This window comes from Lactuca saligna, chromosome 3 (assembly GCF_052625555.1).
Source record: "Lactuca saligna cultivar CGN05327 chromosome 3, ASM5262555v1, whole genome shotgun sequence".
Taxonomy (NCBI): domain Eukaryota; kingdom Viridiplantae; phylum Streptophyta; class Magnoliopsida; order Asterales; family Asteraceae; genus Lactuca; species Lactuca saligna.
The window spans coordinates 77846049-77862667 of record NC_136419.1 but is presented as its reverse complement, the minus strand read 5'-3'; the positions used below and the strand labels follow the sequence as shown (position 1 = coordinate 77862667).

At 39.3% G+C, this 16619-nt stretch overlaps 1 protein-coding gene across 4 annotated transcripts; it reads left to right on the top strand.

Annotated features, from left to right (window-relative positions):
- Positions 1–9853: 9853 nt before the first annotated feature.
- Positions 9854–15412, top strand: LOC145036924 (vacuolar protein sorting-associated protein 53 A-like). Of its 4 annotated transcripts, XM_078985448.1 has the most exons (13): positions 9855–10353; positions 10516–11127; positions 11202–11335; positions 11986–12080; positions 12178–12254; positions 12362–12525; positions 12604–12674; positions 12832–12956; positions 13043–13203; positions 13284–13425; positions 13642–13705; positions 14766–14967; positions 15145–15412. In XM_078985448.1, the coding sequence occupies exons 3-12, from the start codon at positions 11287–11289 to the stop codon at positions 14874–14876; spliced, it is 1059 nt and encodes a 352-aa protein (XP_078841574.1). In that variant the 5' UTR covers positions 9855–10353; positions 10516–11127; positions 11202–11286; the 3' UTR covers positions 14877–14967; positions 15145–15412. The 4 variants fall into 4 exon arrangements, with proteins under 4 accessions (XP_078841575.1, XP_078841574.1, XP_078841576.1 ...); XM_078985449.1 differs by having other exon boundaries at positions 9854–11047; XM_078985450.1 differs by having other exon boundaries at positions 9855–11127; positions 12208–12254.
- The last annotated feature ends 1207 nt before the right edge of the window (positions 15413–16619 follow it).

The window sequence follows — 16619 nt, the reverse complement described above, 5'->3', positions numbered from 1 at the left end:
ACAACTCCGGCAGCTCAGCCCGAAACAATGTAGCAACCTCATCATGCAGGATCTCACGAATCCTTGCATCCAACTCGTGCGTACTCATCTGACTGACAACCTCGGGCTATACGGACCCACCCAGAACTCCCTCTCCTACTCCTGATCCTGACCCGGATCCACTCCCAGCGTGTCCTGAAGTCTCCATACTGAAAATAAACCACCAGAAATCTCAGACACTTCCCACTATCCCGGGAACCAACTCTCAACCCAACCCTAGGGGTCATGGTTTCCCTAATACGCGTATGGGTCCTGTGCTTTCAGTAGCACGGGCCCATACTACCTTCCACACCTACCCATATTTGTATGAAGTACTTCCACAACACCCTAGCGAAAACATACATACCAACGCTCTATCTTCACAACTAGAGGAACACTAGAATCTCTCACAAGGAAACCCTAGGCTAGCAGGCATCATAAATCAGACAACACATCAAGAAATCCTGAAGATCCCTAGCCTAACTCTAGCATGCTGTTCTATCAAAGCTCAATAAAACAAATATCATGTATGGTATTTTGGGGTTACTTACTGGCTCCGGCTGATCATACCTCCGCGTCCTCTTTTACTTATTTTGAAAACCATTTTAAATTCTCTTTTGAAAACCCTCCTCGATTTGAGACTGGAGTCACACAAGTGTTCCTCCAATTCACTCAAACCAAGGCTCTGATACCAACTTGTAACGACCGAAAAATACAACCAATTTAAATTTTTCAAAAACAACCGGATTTTCATTAAATTGTTTACAAAAAGGTTTTCAATACAAATCATTTAGAGTATTCCCAGAATCACATTGCTACAAAATCATGAGGAGCGGTACGATCGTGCCTTCGCCTTGCCACAGTCTCCTAAAGAACCTGAAAAACATTAAACCACAACTGTAAGCCTGAAAGCTTAGTGAGATACCCCCAAAATACCAACCACATAAACGCCCTTCCAGGCTACGACCTTTCGGTCCAAAACATATTGCCTTCCGACCCATAACATATAAAACATACATAACATAACAGAACATAGAACAGCCATGCATATCGGGTCTACTGTGTGACTGGTCCACCGTATTGGGCCTACAGTCCACCGGATCCATCCTCCAGGTCTAGTCATGTCCTTCGAGTCTACAGTGGGGTTGGTCCGCCCGCATCGGGCCTTCAACCCACCTGGTCCACTCTCTGAGTCTACAGTGTGATTGGTCTACCCGCATCGGGCCTTCAGTCGGCCTGGTCCACTCTCCGAGCCTCGACACGTCTGGTCCGCCCTCGTGGGGCCTACAGCCTATCCGGACCGCTCGCTGGGCCTTCAGAATAACCGGTCCGCCCTGGGTATCTTGGCCTACAACACAAAGCAGGACCCGCCTCAACCCATCTCCAGTCCAAACAACCATGTGCACAAAACATACATTCATATAACAGTCATAGTCAACAAACCGAGCAAGCAGATCACATAGCATATCATTACCCTAACCAGGTTACCGACCTAACCGGTCACTAGCATAGTATCACTCTAGATATCGGGAAACTGACCTTAACAAGGTCTCCTAGCATGCACCATCCTAGCTACCAGGATGCAGACACATCAAACAATAACATAATAACCATAGCCAAATCTCAATCCAATAAAGGGCCGACCTTGGTGCCTTAGACCCTGTTGATATAGTGAGGATAACTCACCTCGAAACTACCGGCTGAAAGGATAAGATCCCGCTGCTCCGAACTCTGACACGAACTCTTTCACTGAACATCAAAACATTCAACTCAATATATATACCCTTATTTACCAAAGTACCCCTGAAGACAACTGGTCAACCCCTGACTCACTCTACTCGCCGAGTCAACCCGATGACTCACCGAGTCCCCAAGCTCAGAACTTCCCTCAATCCACGACCTGACTCGCCGAGTCACCCCGAGACTCGCCGAGTCCAACCACTCTGAGTCCACTTGCACCCAACTCACCGAGTCATCCCTTGACTCACCGATTCATCGACTCAACCAGAAATATTGGGACTCTTCGACAAGACTCGCCGAGTCCAAGAACAGACTCGCCGAGTCTAAAGCTATCTTCAACCTACTCGTCGAGTTGTTCTTCCAACTCGCCGAGTTCCAGGCCATCTTCAAGAAACTTGTGGAGTCCACCCTTGTGACTCGTCGAGTACCACCGGTCTGAATCCATAAAGAAGCAACTCAGGCCATGCAATTGATCCAAAACATAGATCTAGCCTCCTAAGACCCATCCATCACGTAAAGTGGCAAACTTTACGTGAATCCATGAAGATCTAAGCATTATACACATTAGGGCTAAGGTTTGGGACAAGATAGCTTCACTACATACTCAATCACAGGGACTTTCAGGCATTCCAACCCTTCTCCATTCCAGATCCGAGGTAGCAACCTCAGATCTAACCTCTAGACTTCAAAACACCAAAAGATGTGGTCTCATCATCCCCAAAAGTGAAGAATTTAGACAATAGCAGCTCAAGAACGAGAATTTACCTTCAAAGGATGCCCCAATCTGCAAGGCACTCGAAACCAAGCAAAGCCCCTTGCTCCATGTAACACCGAAAATTTTCAAAACAAAATTTTCAATTTTTATAAAACATAATTCCATTGATATTCAATAAACAACCATTTTAATTATCCAAACAAGACAATACGAATCCCAAGATCATGATATCAAGCTCCGAATGTGTGCGTGTACGGATCAAGCCGGCGCCTTCCCGCGGTCGTCACTAGTACCTGAAACAATAACATCAACACTGTAAGCACAAGGCTTAGCGAGTTCCCCAAAATACTACATATAACACATATTAGCCACTCGAGGCTATAACTATGTGGGTCCGTGCACCCAAACTCTGTGAACCCTCAGGTTCTAACTCTGTGAACCTTCCGGTTCTAACTCTGTAAACATGCACAACATCAAACACATAGAAGTAATGCAGTACAACACATAGCATACATAGCATACAAATACTCTATCACATAACTCTGGTTACCTACTCAAGGTAAAGTATAGTGAGAAGACTCACCTCGCGTGTCTCGGTAAATCATAAACCTGAAATCGCTAATCACTCGACCTGTCGAGCTGTCGTCCCCCTATAGCACAATACACCTCTAATTAACACTTTCCCAACTAGGGTTGACCACACTATAACAAGTCAATCTAGGTCAACGCTGGTCAACGGTCAACGGTCAACGGTCAACTTTGACCGGACTCGGCGAGTACCCAGGCGACTCGGCGAGTCTGGGCGTGTACACCAATTTCCCTGGAATCCTCCCTTGACACGTCGAGCATTCCCTCAACTCGACGAGTTCCACCTGGCACGAGTTGTGGGGCCACCACGACCCAACTCGCCGAGTCTCAAGAACAACTCGGCGAGTCCAGTTAGACTCAGTCCACCTGTCCATTCTGACTCCCCCTTGACTCACTGAGTCCACCTTTCCCAACTCGGCGAGGCCACTCACAGTGTGGTCGGGCAACATTCATGCTACTCGCCGAGTCTGTTCTTCGGACTCGGCGAGTCCATGCCATGCACTGACTCAATCTTGCTCTAAAGGTCAGATCCAGTTCATTAATCCATAGATCCAGTCCCTCGAAGCTCATTTAGCACGTAAAGTTACAATCTTGATGCACATACAACCTCTATATGACCATATATGATGTTTATGACTCAAATACTACAACACAAGGTCAAAGACTCTATTGTCACTCATAAATCTTGATGAGTGAGGCTCTCTGGACCTCTATGGATCCAGATCCATGGCCTCAACTCAAAGAGGGAACCAATGGGCATCAAATCATCCCATAAATGCCCACCACAAGCCCTAAATTGCATCATGCTTCACTAAACAGAAAATGGTCCGAGATAATACCTCTAGAGTGATGATCTAAGCTCCAAATCCACGAAATAGCAACCTCCTTTGCTTCCTCTTGCCTAGGGTCTCCTTCTTCTTGCTAAATAACACACACAAGATCAAGAATGGCTCCTTTCTCTTCACAAATAGCTCAAGAACACAAGGGACACTCACTGAGGGTTGGGTGAGCACAAATGACGGCCATAAGGCCCTTTAAATAGGCCTCAAACCTGGAGATTTAGGGTTTCATTACACAGCGCAGACTCGCCGAGTCCATATCCTGGACTCGCCGAGTCCAGGCGCGCACCAATGTTCAATTCCGCGTCCCTACTCGGCGAGTCTGAGCTCCAACTCGCCGAGTCCCTCTCACAATATGACAAAAATTAGATTTACAAGATACCTAGTAAAATCCGGATGTTACAACTCCACACCTTCAAACTTCCAAACTTTCTTCAACAATTACTTCTCCAAGCTTCAATCCACTCAACAATGGTGCTTCTCCATGATTTTAGGGTTTCTGGGACTAAAGGGGGTGATTAAGAGGCTGGGGAGGAAACATAATGCTCTTTATATAGGGCTCAACCCCGAGAATTAGGGTTTTCTCCACACAGCACCTACTCGCCGAGTCCATCTTTGGACTCGCCGAGTAGGCCACTTGATACGCGACCAAAGTCGCGACCTGACTCGCCGAGTCGCCCTACGAAACTTACACTTTAGCCCTTCAACTCTACTCTTGCGATTCCTGGATGTTACATGATAGGTCCATTTCCTTTGTGCGTTTATTTTATAATTAAAAGTAGGTTTAAAACTAGTTAAATTCACACACATCAAGTTTTTGGCGCCGTTGTCGGGGAACGGTTCTAAATTAGCACTAATTTCTATTTTTATCTATCCTTTGTGTGGGATTTATCTTACACAAAGTTAATTCTTAGGTAATTTAGTAGTTAGTATAGGTTTTAATAAATTTATGTTTTAATAAATTAATTAGAAATTTTTCTGTTTTTTGCCTTGAACTCGCCGAGTGCATTCGTGACAACCCGGCGAGTCCATCGCTGTTCACATTTTTAGTTTTTTTTTATCTATTTTTGTTTTTTTTATGTGTTTTTATTGTTTTATTTGCAGTAGTTTCATGACCTGAGGATCAGATACACCTTTGGTTCCTCCACTAGAAGACCCGGAGTCCGCCCTAAGGAAGAACATAGGAAAATCCATTGGAGAATCCGTTTCTTCAAAGAACTCGCCACTAATGAATCTAAAGTCCGTTTTCAGCAAGAAGAAGAGTAGAAAATCAGGAGCTTCCAGCGCCTCTATAGCAATAGAAGACCCGGTCAAAGAGGACACCGAGTACGAAACCGAAGGAGAAAAAGACCCCACTTTCGGGCACGAATCCGACTTTGAAGACGAATTAGCCATTGTTATGGCTAACATCGATGAAATCCCTATGGGGGAATGGAAGAAGAGGATGCGTGATGATACCGGCCCGAGACTTGTGCAACCCGCAATTCCTGCTACTGCTACTTTCGAACTAAAGGGCCACATACTCGCTCAACTAAAGGAGATTCCTTTCTATGGAAAAGACCACGAAGATGCTTACAATCACTTGGATGAAGTCAATGATGTAGCTAATTACTTTAATGTTCCAAATGTGCCTCGCGAGACCTAGTTACTTCACATGCTTCCAGTTACATTCAAGGGTGCTGCAAAAGATTGGCTCAAGTCACTCCCTCCCGGGTCGGTCACCACATGGGCTAAGATGAAAGAAGAATTTATTGACCACTTTTTCCTACCTTCTAAAATAGCCAAGTTGAAGAAGGCTAATTCTAACATTGAACAACAAGTTGGGGAGTCACTATATGAAGCTTGGGAGAGGTACAAGAGCCTGCTAAGGAATTACCCACACCATGAGCTTAATAGCCAACAAGAAGTCTTCATCTTCTATGACTGAGTCAATGTTACAACAAGGTAGTTGCTTGACTCGCAAGGCCCGCTCACAAGGAAGCCACCACCATAGATCAAAGAATTAATTGAAGAGTTATCTAAACATTCTAGAGAATACCACAACCCACGAAATGAAGTAAGTAAGGGGGTAGTGAACACGGTCAACGATAGCATGGCGGCAATGATGGCTAAACTGGACAGTTTAGATAGAAGAATGATGAAGATGGATCAAACAATTCATGCTATCCAGGTGGGATTTAAGAATTGTAGGGGACCTCACCTAACTAAAGATTGTGATTTGGACGAGAATGGAAACAAAAAGGCGCAAGTTTTCTATTCAAGTGGCGACATATACGATGAAAATTGGCGGAAACCAAAGAAAGAATGGCTCCTGTATGAGGAATACAAAAAGTCAAAGGAAGAGAAACACAAGCAAAAAGAGAGGGGTTTCTATCAAAAGGAAGAACCTATTGTGGAAATAATAGCCGGTTTAGAAGAGATGCTCACAAGATTTATAGCCGCGTCCGAGAAAAGACACAATGATCATGATGCTGCAATCCAAGAGACCAGAACTATACTTAGGAATCAGCAAGCATCTATTCTCAACATTGAAAAACAACTTGGGCAACTAGCACATCAAGTGAACGAGAGAAGACTGGGTGAACTTCCAAGTAAAATCGAGAATAATCCGAGAATGGAGAATGTGAACGCTATAACATCTAGTTATAGGGAAATTTTCACTCCTTTGACCCCTGTACAGAAGGTCTCAATTAAGGTGCAAGCAGAAAATATGGAAGAGTCGTGTTCAGCTAAGCCCGACCCGACTCGCCGAGTCCCTCTAATGGACTCAACGAGCCCATGCCCTGATGACAAATCTGATGTTTCCTTAAAGCCTTACAGTGTAACGCCCGTGTTTCCAAGTTAAGAATTAATTTAATGGTGTAATAGTTAGGGTCAACACTTATAACCTATTTTGAAATAATAAATAGGAATTATTTGAATATTATGTGATTTTATGTACCTTATACTTAATTATAAGATATAATAAGTTAAGAATAAAAATAAGTGTCAAAAATAAAATAATGAATAGGTCCAATATCTCTGAAGAAAGTTGTAGTGGTCGGGACAAGGATTCCGGAGATATAAAGAACACCGAAATCCAAGTTAAAACGAAGAAGATATGACCTGTCGAAGTATCGCGTCAAAACCGGCACGACACCTGGAAACGTAAACTTTAGTTTATGATAAACTACTTTTTATCCTTAGTAGTCTAAATGAAAGTTCTAGAGTACATCTCCACCTACTCATGGATATAAATAACGTCAAAAACAGAGTTCGTATGCAAACGCTATGGCATTCCGAAGATTTAGCTTTTAAAAACCCTAAATTAGTTAATTCACGACATGATTTTTATGACGCTCACGACATTCTGTCATAATTCGGAATCTAGAAACTGCAAGAGGATAAGATTCATTTCACGACGTTAGTTTTATGACGCTCACAACGTTCTGTCATAATTCGGAATCTAGGAGCTGCGAGAGGATAAGATCCAATTGACGACGTGTGGTGTCATGGCCACCATCCGAAGCTAGGGACGCAAATGGCAAGTCTACGGAGTGAATCATGAGACTCACGACGTGAGTCTTATGACACTCACGACGTGAGTGTCATAAAAACTTACTATAAATAGCAAGATCTACCCATTCACTTCCTTACACCATTTCCTTTCTGCTCTCTCATTTGCTGAAGCCCTTCTTGTATCTCGAGCCCCGACGACCTTGTACGCTGACCGTTTCTACCTATATTACATAAAATCACGCTACTAAGGTGAGTGCATAGTTCCTTTCATCTTACACAAAAATATGAAGTATTTTATATATTACGTGATATGTGTGCGTATTATCTATATACTTGCTATCTATGCTGGATGAATGTTTTTATACAAGTTTTAAATGATTTAAACTATATATGTATTTTATATCTACAAAAATGTTGCGGTAAAACATGGGTAGATGTAATAAGATGATGTGTGATAAAATGTTAAGAGGCCTCGGTGTTGTCGTTGTTGAGCCAGTCATCTAGCGGAGTATAGATGACGACCACAGACTCTTCTAGACAGTCCAGTGGAACGCTGGTAGGCTTGCAACTTTTAGGTGTTGTGAACGATGTGCTCACTGGTGTACTCCATCCCCTACATGGTTTCCTTTAGGACATTTATTGCTAAGGAACCCCCTTAGCAGTAGTGTCCATCTCGATGATAATCCTTAGGCTAAATCCCTTACAATAGGTGTTTTAGGGACATAAAGTGAGCATAACAGGACGGGGTAATCGGGTTGTTATTGGTTGATGAAATTAATAAACTTATTTATTGCGGGTTGAAAACCCTATGTGCTCACCAGGCTCCCAAGCTTAACCCACTCAGTTTTCTCATATACAGGTAGTGGAAAGAGAGCACAGGAGTGATGATCTGATGAGAGATCAATGGATTATAGTCTACTAGAATAAATAGATATTATAATGCCTATGTTGTTTATGTTTATTGTTTTGATCTGTATTAATAATGATATCCCAAGGTTTTTAATATAATACATTTCGATGGAAATGCTTTGAAAAATTCTTTTTTTTTTTATATTTTTTGGGAAAAAATTCCGCATTATATTTCTTTAAAAATATACTTTGATTTTCAATTAAAGCATAAACAAATCGGTCCTTTCTGGTCGTGAATTCGGGGATGTCACAGTTGGTATCAGAGCACTAGTTTAAGCGAACTAGGAAATTGTAGGATTTCTAGACTTAAACTTACAATGCTAAGTGATGATTGTGAGATGAGTGCCTGCTATATTTTAGACACAAGCACTAGTTTATTTTAGGAAAGATGCCTAAAATGCTTTTATGTGCTAAATGCTTTGTTTTATAGCTATAACTATAAAGATTCCTTATATGCTATTATTTATTCGAATCTATGGTTTGTTGCCGACCGAATCTAGAAAGTTTATGTGTTTAGGATTCTAAACGTTTGACTACGATATTAGAACTAGCATGTAAACGTTTTGGAGTAATAAGGAGGATTTAATACGTCTATCGTAGATAAAGTTTTCCTATCTTAATTCTCGTCACTACACACTGAACATCTGATTTTGTGTATAGACCATCATGGCAAGAACCAGAAGTGGAGTAAAAAATGCCAATGTAAATGACAATCAACAGCCTCAACCTCCAGTGATACAACAAATACATGTTGTCGAAGAAGTGGCACCTGAGCCAATGACGATGGCCGGAGTGCAAGTGATGATCCAGATGATGTTAGATCGCCAAATGGAGGAAACAAGGTGTTTACTTCAATAGAACCGAGAAGAACTTACAGTACCAATTGAACAGCACGAGCTGAATGATGGACAATCAGAAGTAGGAAACTATAGTGGGATTGTTGGTCAAGACAACCCACTGATAGTTAGCCAAAACCACCAGGAGGGAGGAAATGATGGACGCGGATGCAAATACAGGGATTTTATGGCATCCAAACCACTGAGTCTATCTGGAAGCCCGATGCCGATGGAAGTCATGAACTGGATCTCTGAGATGGAGACGATGTTTGAGAGTTACGAGTGTAGCAATAGGCAGAAGACCACCCTCGCGGTTCTTCTGTTGAAATATGGAGTACTAAGCTGGTGGAAACTACTAGCTAATTCATTGCCCAAAGGTGAAGCAAGCAAGATGTCGTGGGAGGATTTTTTGTAGTTGAAGATGCAATACTGCTTTGAGCAGGATCTTCTGGAAATCAACAACGAGTTTCAGAATTTGAAGAAGGAAAAAATGAGCGTTCACTACTAGAAAAACAGCCTTTTACGACGCGCAATCACTGACACGCGCTGATAGAGGGCACTCATTTGAGCGTGCCCTAAAATTAGTGTCTAATAATAAAATAAAATAAACACGGAGGGCACCTTAACTAAAATGTGTGTCGTCTAACCATGTCGCTTTATAAATTTTTAATGAAACGCGCGTTTTAATCCGAACCTGTAGAATTTTGTCCAAAACAATTATAACCCCTTTTCGACCAATCCTCTCTCAGTATCTCCCTTGTTCCCTCTACTGATAACCCTTAGCATCCAAAAACAACCCTAAAGCCCCCACATGATAACTAGGGTTTTCTCACGTTAACATTCTCTAGACGATCGAGCTAGAGTACGACTGCAACACTTCATCTCACCGGCCGGCGACTTCATCAGGCTCGCCTCACTTCACCGGAGATTGCGACTCATCAGCGGCATCGTCTCGGAGACTACGTCCCGACCCTATTTTGGTTGAATCCCTTGTGTCTGATACCTTATTTTCCTCGGATACCTTATTTAGTTGATGCCGGAGACAGTGAACAAAGTCGAGGGGCGGTGATGTTCGTTGGAGACTCACTTGGGCGAAAGCAATAGGAGTTGCTGATTTGTATGACGTCGTCGTCCGTGCCACAGTCCACCACCAAGATAAGTATCGACGATCCTATCTCCACATTTAAGTTTTTGATCTACTCCAATTGAAGTAAGTGGTTGTTTTTTTTGCCCAATAAAATCAGTCGGTATTCATAGTTGGTGTATTCTAGTGATTACAATTGCTATATTTATTTATTTGTTGTGCTTTTTACTTTTCACATTACTAGAGTTGAGATTTTATTGATTTCGTTTCTTCTGTTCTTCTTTTTAGATATGCAGATTATTATTGCTTTCATTAATGCAATCGTTGTTATGGTTTAGAAGATGCCCTTGTCATGCCTTCTTGGCATGAAGATGCCACCTCAAGCATCCCCATTGAAACGTGTGTGTATTATCTATTGCCTCATGTTTGGTCCAATTTAGGTGATCGGCTTCATGTTAAGGGAAGTGGTTTCTTTGATTATGATTTGTAAAATTGTCACATTTAGGGGTTTGGAAATATATTTGTTCCTTCTGTTGTGATTTAACATTTGTTTGGATTTGGCACACATTATCTCAGTTTGGTGATGATTATGCAAGCAATATGAGATGTGGGGCAACTAACTTGCCTATGTCATATCCCAACAACAATATTCGGTGATACCCAACCAGTTGATATTGAAATTTGAAAGAAAGTTTCACCATGCATACCAACTGTTGGATAAAATGCTTGAACCAGGACAATCCAATCCTTAAAGAGCAATAACATCCGGTCCTTAAAGGGAGATAATAAGGCAACATGGGAGATACTTGACCTGATCAAGGTTGTTGATTTTCTCATTTAACAACAGTTGGTATTGACACATGGATAATGATTTGTTTTATTAGACAACTTGATACTTATGTAAGTTCTTTCTTCCTATGCATCTGTATGTTTCTTTGACCTTTAACTATTTATCTTGTGACAAAATTCTATAGGTTCCGATGGAGGTCGTAAAGTAATTGAAGAGCGACATAGTTTCAACAAGGTTTGGAGGAGTGGTGAGCTTTCAGTAGAGAGAGAATGGAGAAGTCGAGTACTTTGGACTACATCAACCAGATGTTCCCTACAGGTCAGTTTATCTCACTTTCTCTGGATTCAAGATCAGATCATAGTGATATACTGTCTTCTTAAAAGTTCCGAAAGAGAGAACTATTGCTTATTGCACACCTAACAATTTTGAATTTTGATTGGATTATACTTTCTTATTAGTGCCCTTTTCATTTATTAAGTAGACAGAAAAATTGATATCAATGATGGATGAACTAGATATTTGCCTACTCGGTGGCATGAATTGCACAGTTGAAGAGTAAAGCTGTTTATGCGGATGAAAACAGAACATGGACATCATCTTTGGTCCACATTCAAGAAATGGAAAATGTCAATTTAGACCTTGAGTGATTGTACTGCATATGTCTAGGAAAGAGTAATCAGTAATGTACTTAAAAATAGTTAAGACTCCTTTAGGAGTTTAAAAATTATAAAAGTTGAATGCTTCATCATTTTGTAGGCACACCTACACCTACAAAGCAATGTCTATCATATAAAATTACTTGATGTCCAATTGTACAATAACCCCAAGCTATATATATATATATATATATATATATATATATATATATATATATATATATATATATATATATATGTTGATCTTTATGATGAATCTTCTTTTAGTAAGTTTTTCTCTTAGTTTCACATTATGGAATATTCACTATGCAGAAGCATCTTTATCGGGTGTGGAGCCGCTGACGCAAAAAGTACACAATGAGATACGTGTTCAGGATACAAAAATTCTTGCTGTTGTCCGTCAACAGGTGATTATCTATATAATATCCCCCCTTCAAATGACTGTGTGATTAGGTAATGTAGTCATTCATTCATTGATTTGAGAGTAATCTCATTACTTTTTAGATTGATATTGTTATATCCAGAGTAATTCAGGTACAAAGGAAAAAGAGGATTTGGCTACAACTACACGTGCTGTTCAGGTCTGTGTTGATTCTTGTTGTCAATTATGTCTCTTTTATACTAAAAATCAATAGACTTTTTTTTCCACGAATCAAAATCATTATGTTGCCTCTATTGTTATCATTAGTTGCAGGAACTCATGTATAAAGTCAGACAAATTAAAACCAAAGCTGAACAAAGTGAAACAATGGTTCAGGAAATATGTCGTGACATCTAAAAGCTGGATTTTGCAAAAAAAAAAAACACACATAAAAACTACATTCACAGCCCTCCATCATCTTAATATGCTTGGTTAGTTTCCTTTTGTTCAAAAAATATGTCATGTTTTAAATATTGCATTAAAAAATTATCCCTATTTTAATATGACAGTGTCTACCATCGAACAACTTCAAGTAATGGCTTCAAAAAAACAATATAAAGAGGCTTCTGCACAGCAAGAGGTATGTAAGATGTGTGTATATTGGTAGTTGTTAACAAGTTAATAACAAAAACATGTATTCAATGAATGTTATAATTTTCCAACCCATTTAAATTATACAGCCAAGTTTAAATTGTTTCCAATGAAGTGTCTAATATACATGATTTTTTGTGTTTTAGGTTGTCAGCCAGTTATGTAGTCATTTTGATGGTTACAGAGATAATCCAAAGATCACAGAGCTAAGAGATAAGTTCAAGAACATCAAACAAATTCTCAAGTCTCATGTGTATTCTGATTTCTCTAGGTGTGTAAATTTGATGTTATTTTTACAACTTATTTTTATCTTGACAAGTCTAATTTCCATTTTTACCCTTCTTTCTTTTGTCCCAGCTTAGGTACAGGGAAAGAGAGAGAGGAAAGCAGTTTCTTGCAGCACTTAACAGATGCTTGTTTAGTTGTTGATGTACTTGATCCATCAGTGAGAGAAGAGTTAGTGAAGAAATTTTGTGATAGGGAACTTATTTCTTATCAGCAGATATTTGAAGGAGCTGGTTTGTTTCTTATAACTATTTTCCAGATATAAAAAAAACTTATTTATTTCATTTCTAAAAAGATTCTTGCTTCCTCTCAGATCTAGCAAAGTTGGATAAAACAGAGAGGAGATATGCTTGGGTGAAACGTCGTTTAAGAACAAATGAGGAGATATGGAAAATCTTTCCAACCTCATTGCATGTTGATTATCTGCTATGTATCCAGTTCTGTAAATTGACCAGGTTCATTATATTCCAGTTCCTTTGATAGATTCCATTCCTTTAAAAAAAACATTCTACAAACCAAGCACCCCCTTATTACCTTATGTTATACTTGATATGAGATTGAAAAACCACCTTGCATGTTTGAGTTTGAAATGACACAAATCCTGGTAAATACTATTACTTTTCTGGATTAAATTCTCTACCCTACTAATGGGGCTAAATTGGTAATCTTAGGTCACAACTTGAGGACATACTTGAAAACCTGAAAGAGAAGCCAGATGTGGGAACACTGCTGATGGTAATTTCTGAAGTAGTATTATTCGACACTTATAATAATAATACTAATAACAATTAGATAGTAATAATAATAATTATAATAATAATACAGATAAAGATTTTGAGGAAACGGATAAAGATAAAACAGATAGTAATAATAATAATTATAATAATAAAACAGATAGTAATAATAATAATTATAATAATAATACTAATAACAATTAGATTGTATAAGACATTCGTAAGAAGTATGAGAAAAAGCTTGTTGCACATCAGGATGATGTAAGTGATACTGATGGCTTCTTTAAGTTATTCATATTTTATATTTATTTTAAAATTCCTGAAAATCTTCTGCTTCTGGTTGGGGTAACTCGTAACATTTAAATTTTCCAATTGCAATTTCTTTATATGGCTTACATTTATATGTTCAGTAAATCAAGCTCATAATTCTTTTAATAACATGGTTTTGATTTGTTTGTGGCATGTGGTCTAATTCATATGATAGGCACTTCTCTAATATATATCTTTCTATCATTAAAGACAAAATGCTTTTTTTACTCAAAATAACCACCAAGTTATAATTTTACTCTTGAATATTTGGTTATATTTGTAATTTTAGACCATTAATTGCTTCACTTTGGCGTGTATATATATATATATATATATATATATATATATTACTTTTCCTATCTCAGGCAGTAGCAGGACCATGACATAGCATCACCCTAACTTCCAATGGTTTTGTTTCCATTATTTGGTCTGATAACTCTAGCTAACTTGGTTATGAGAATGTTTGACTATTTTTAACATGGGTTAAAGAAAAACTAAAACATCTTATTGAAATTTTGCATGCTGGTGGACTATTATCTTTAATGTCTGAGTTGGTTCTCAACTTGTAGAAGAATAACATAAAATATTTTGGCATCTGAGTGTAAAAAATAATATTTGAAATCATAAGTTCCTTAATAATACTTTATTGTGTTACATGTACTTTATTACTTACTCATAATATATACTTCAATCTGATTATTGATTATGTTTGGTGAGATCGTGTTCTCTATTCTTGATGCTGCATCTGATAGGGAACCAAAAGTGAGGGGTCAGGGGTGAGTAGATGCTTTTACAAGCAATGCTTTACAATATCCAAGGAAATTTGGATAAAGTGCAACATGAACTACATAAGGCGAAATTAATGCTTAATGAAACATTTACGACTTTGCCACTTGAACCTGCACTTTCAACAGTTCCTTTGGATTACAAAAATAACATCATTCCATTAAAGAGGTACTGTTTAGAATCTTGCGTACTTCATACAAGTTTACATGATACTCTTCAATAAATATAGTTACTTTCTACTACTTTATGACTTTTTACTTACACTGATTTTACTCAAAGTGGCATATTTCTATCTGTGCTTGTGCTTGACATAACAAGTGTTATTGGCTACTTGTGCCTTTGAAGGGGTATGATTCTCATCACATCATTGAAGAACATATAGGTGGCAAAATAATATCACGTTCTGTTCTTCTTTTGCCTTTGAAACTGCTAGAGATGCTGGAGCCCTTAGAGAACCTAAGGACAAACTAGAGAAGTGAGTTGAAGAGTTGACGTGGAGATTAGACTTTGAAAAGCATTTGAGGGTATATTTTTTATATTTCTTGTATCTAATTAGTTTGTAAATTTTTGTTACAACTATTGATTTGTTTTATCTTTCCATGGAACGATTATATGTACGACATTAAATTTTATGCAATCGATTGTATTTTCTGTATATGATATTTTATTTTCTATTATGAGACATTAAATACAAATTTAATTTGAAAATTAGTAAATCTATAAATAATATTTTTTTTTTAAATATTTAAAATTATGATACGCAAAAATGTGTGTCATCTTCATTTATGACATGGCCTTTCTTGACATGGGCTTTCTTGATACGCATTGCATGTCATTAACACGTGCGTCGTAAGGTTACGACACGCGAATGCGTGTCGTCTTCCTTTATGACAGGGCCTTACTTGATACGCAATGCGTGTCGTAAACGTGCGTCGTAATAGCGCGTCGTAAATGCACGTCGTCTATAGATGACGTGCAAAAGCGCGTCGTCTCTCTTTATGACAGGGCCTTCCTTGACGCGCATTTGTGCATCGTCTGAGCCCTTTACGACGCGCAATGAGCGTCGTAAAAGGCTGTTTTTCTAGTAGTGGTTACTGAATACGCTGCAAGCTTTACAGAAAAGATGAAGCTTGTTCCTCACCTCATCCCAGCTGAACTCTCCAAGGTTAACAAATTTTCCCTCGGATTACCACCGGACTTTGGTCCAATGGTCAAGAAAAATACCACTCTAAAAGCCGCCATCTGGGCAGCTAAGAATGTGGAGACTCAGATACGAGAGAAGGGTCCTGAGAGAGCGGAGGTGGGAGAGAAAAGGAAATTTGATGGATCCTTGAGTTCCGGTAAGAAGAGTAAATTCTCGAAGTCTGGTTCGAACGGAGGAGGAGCCGAAGCAAAATGGTGCGACAAATGCAAGAAGAAGCACCAAGGGAAATGTGACGGAGGATTCACTTGTTTCAAATGAGGAAAGCCTGGGCACTATGCCAACGAATGCACGTTCACTAAGAAGGTTTGTTATGAGTGCAACGAGGAGGGGCACATTTCGAGGGACTGCCCGAAGAAGAAGGAGCCAGGAAGACTGTAACGACCGAAAAATCCAACAAATTTAAATTTTTCAAAAACAACCCGATTTCATTAAATTATTACAAAAAGGTTTTCAATACAAATCATTTAGAGTATTCCCAGAATCACATTACTACAAAATCATGAGGAGCGGTACGATCACGCCTTTGCCTTGCCACGGTCTCCTGAAGAACCTGAAAAACATTAAACCACAACTGTAAGCCCGAAATCTTAGTGAGATACCCCCGAAATACCAACCA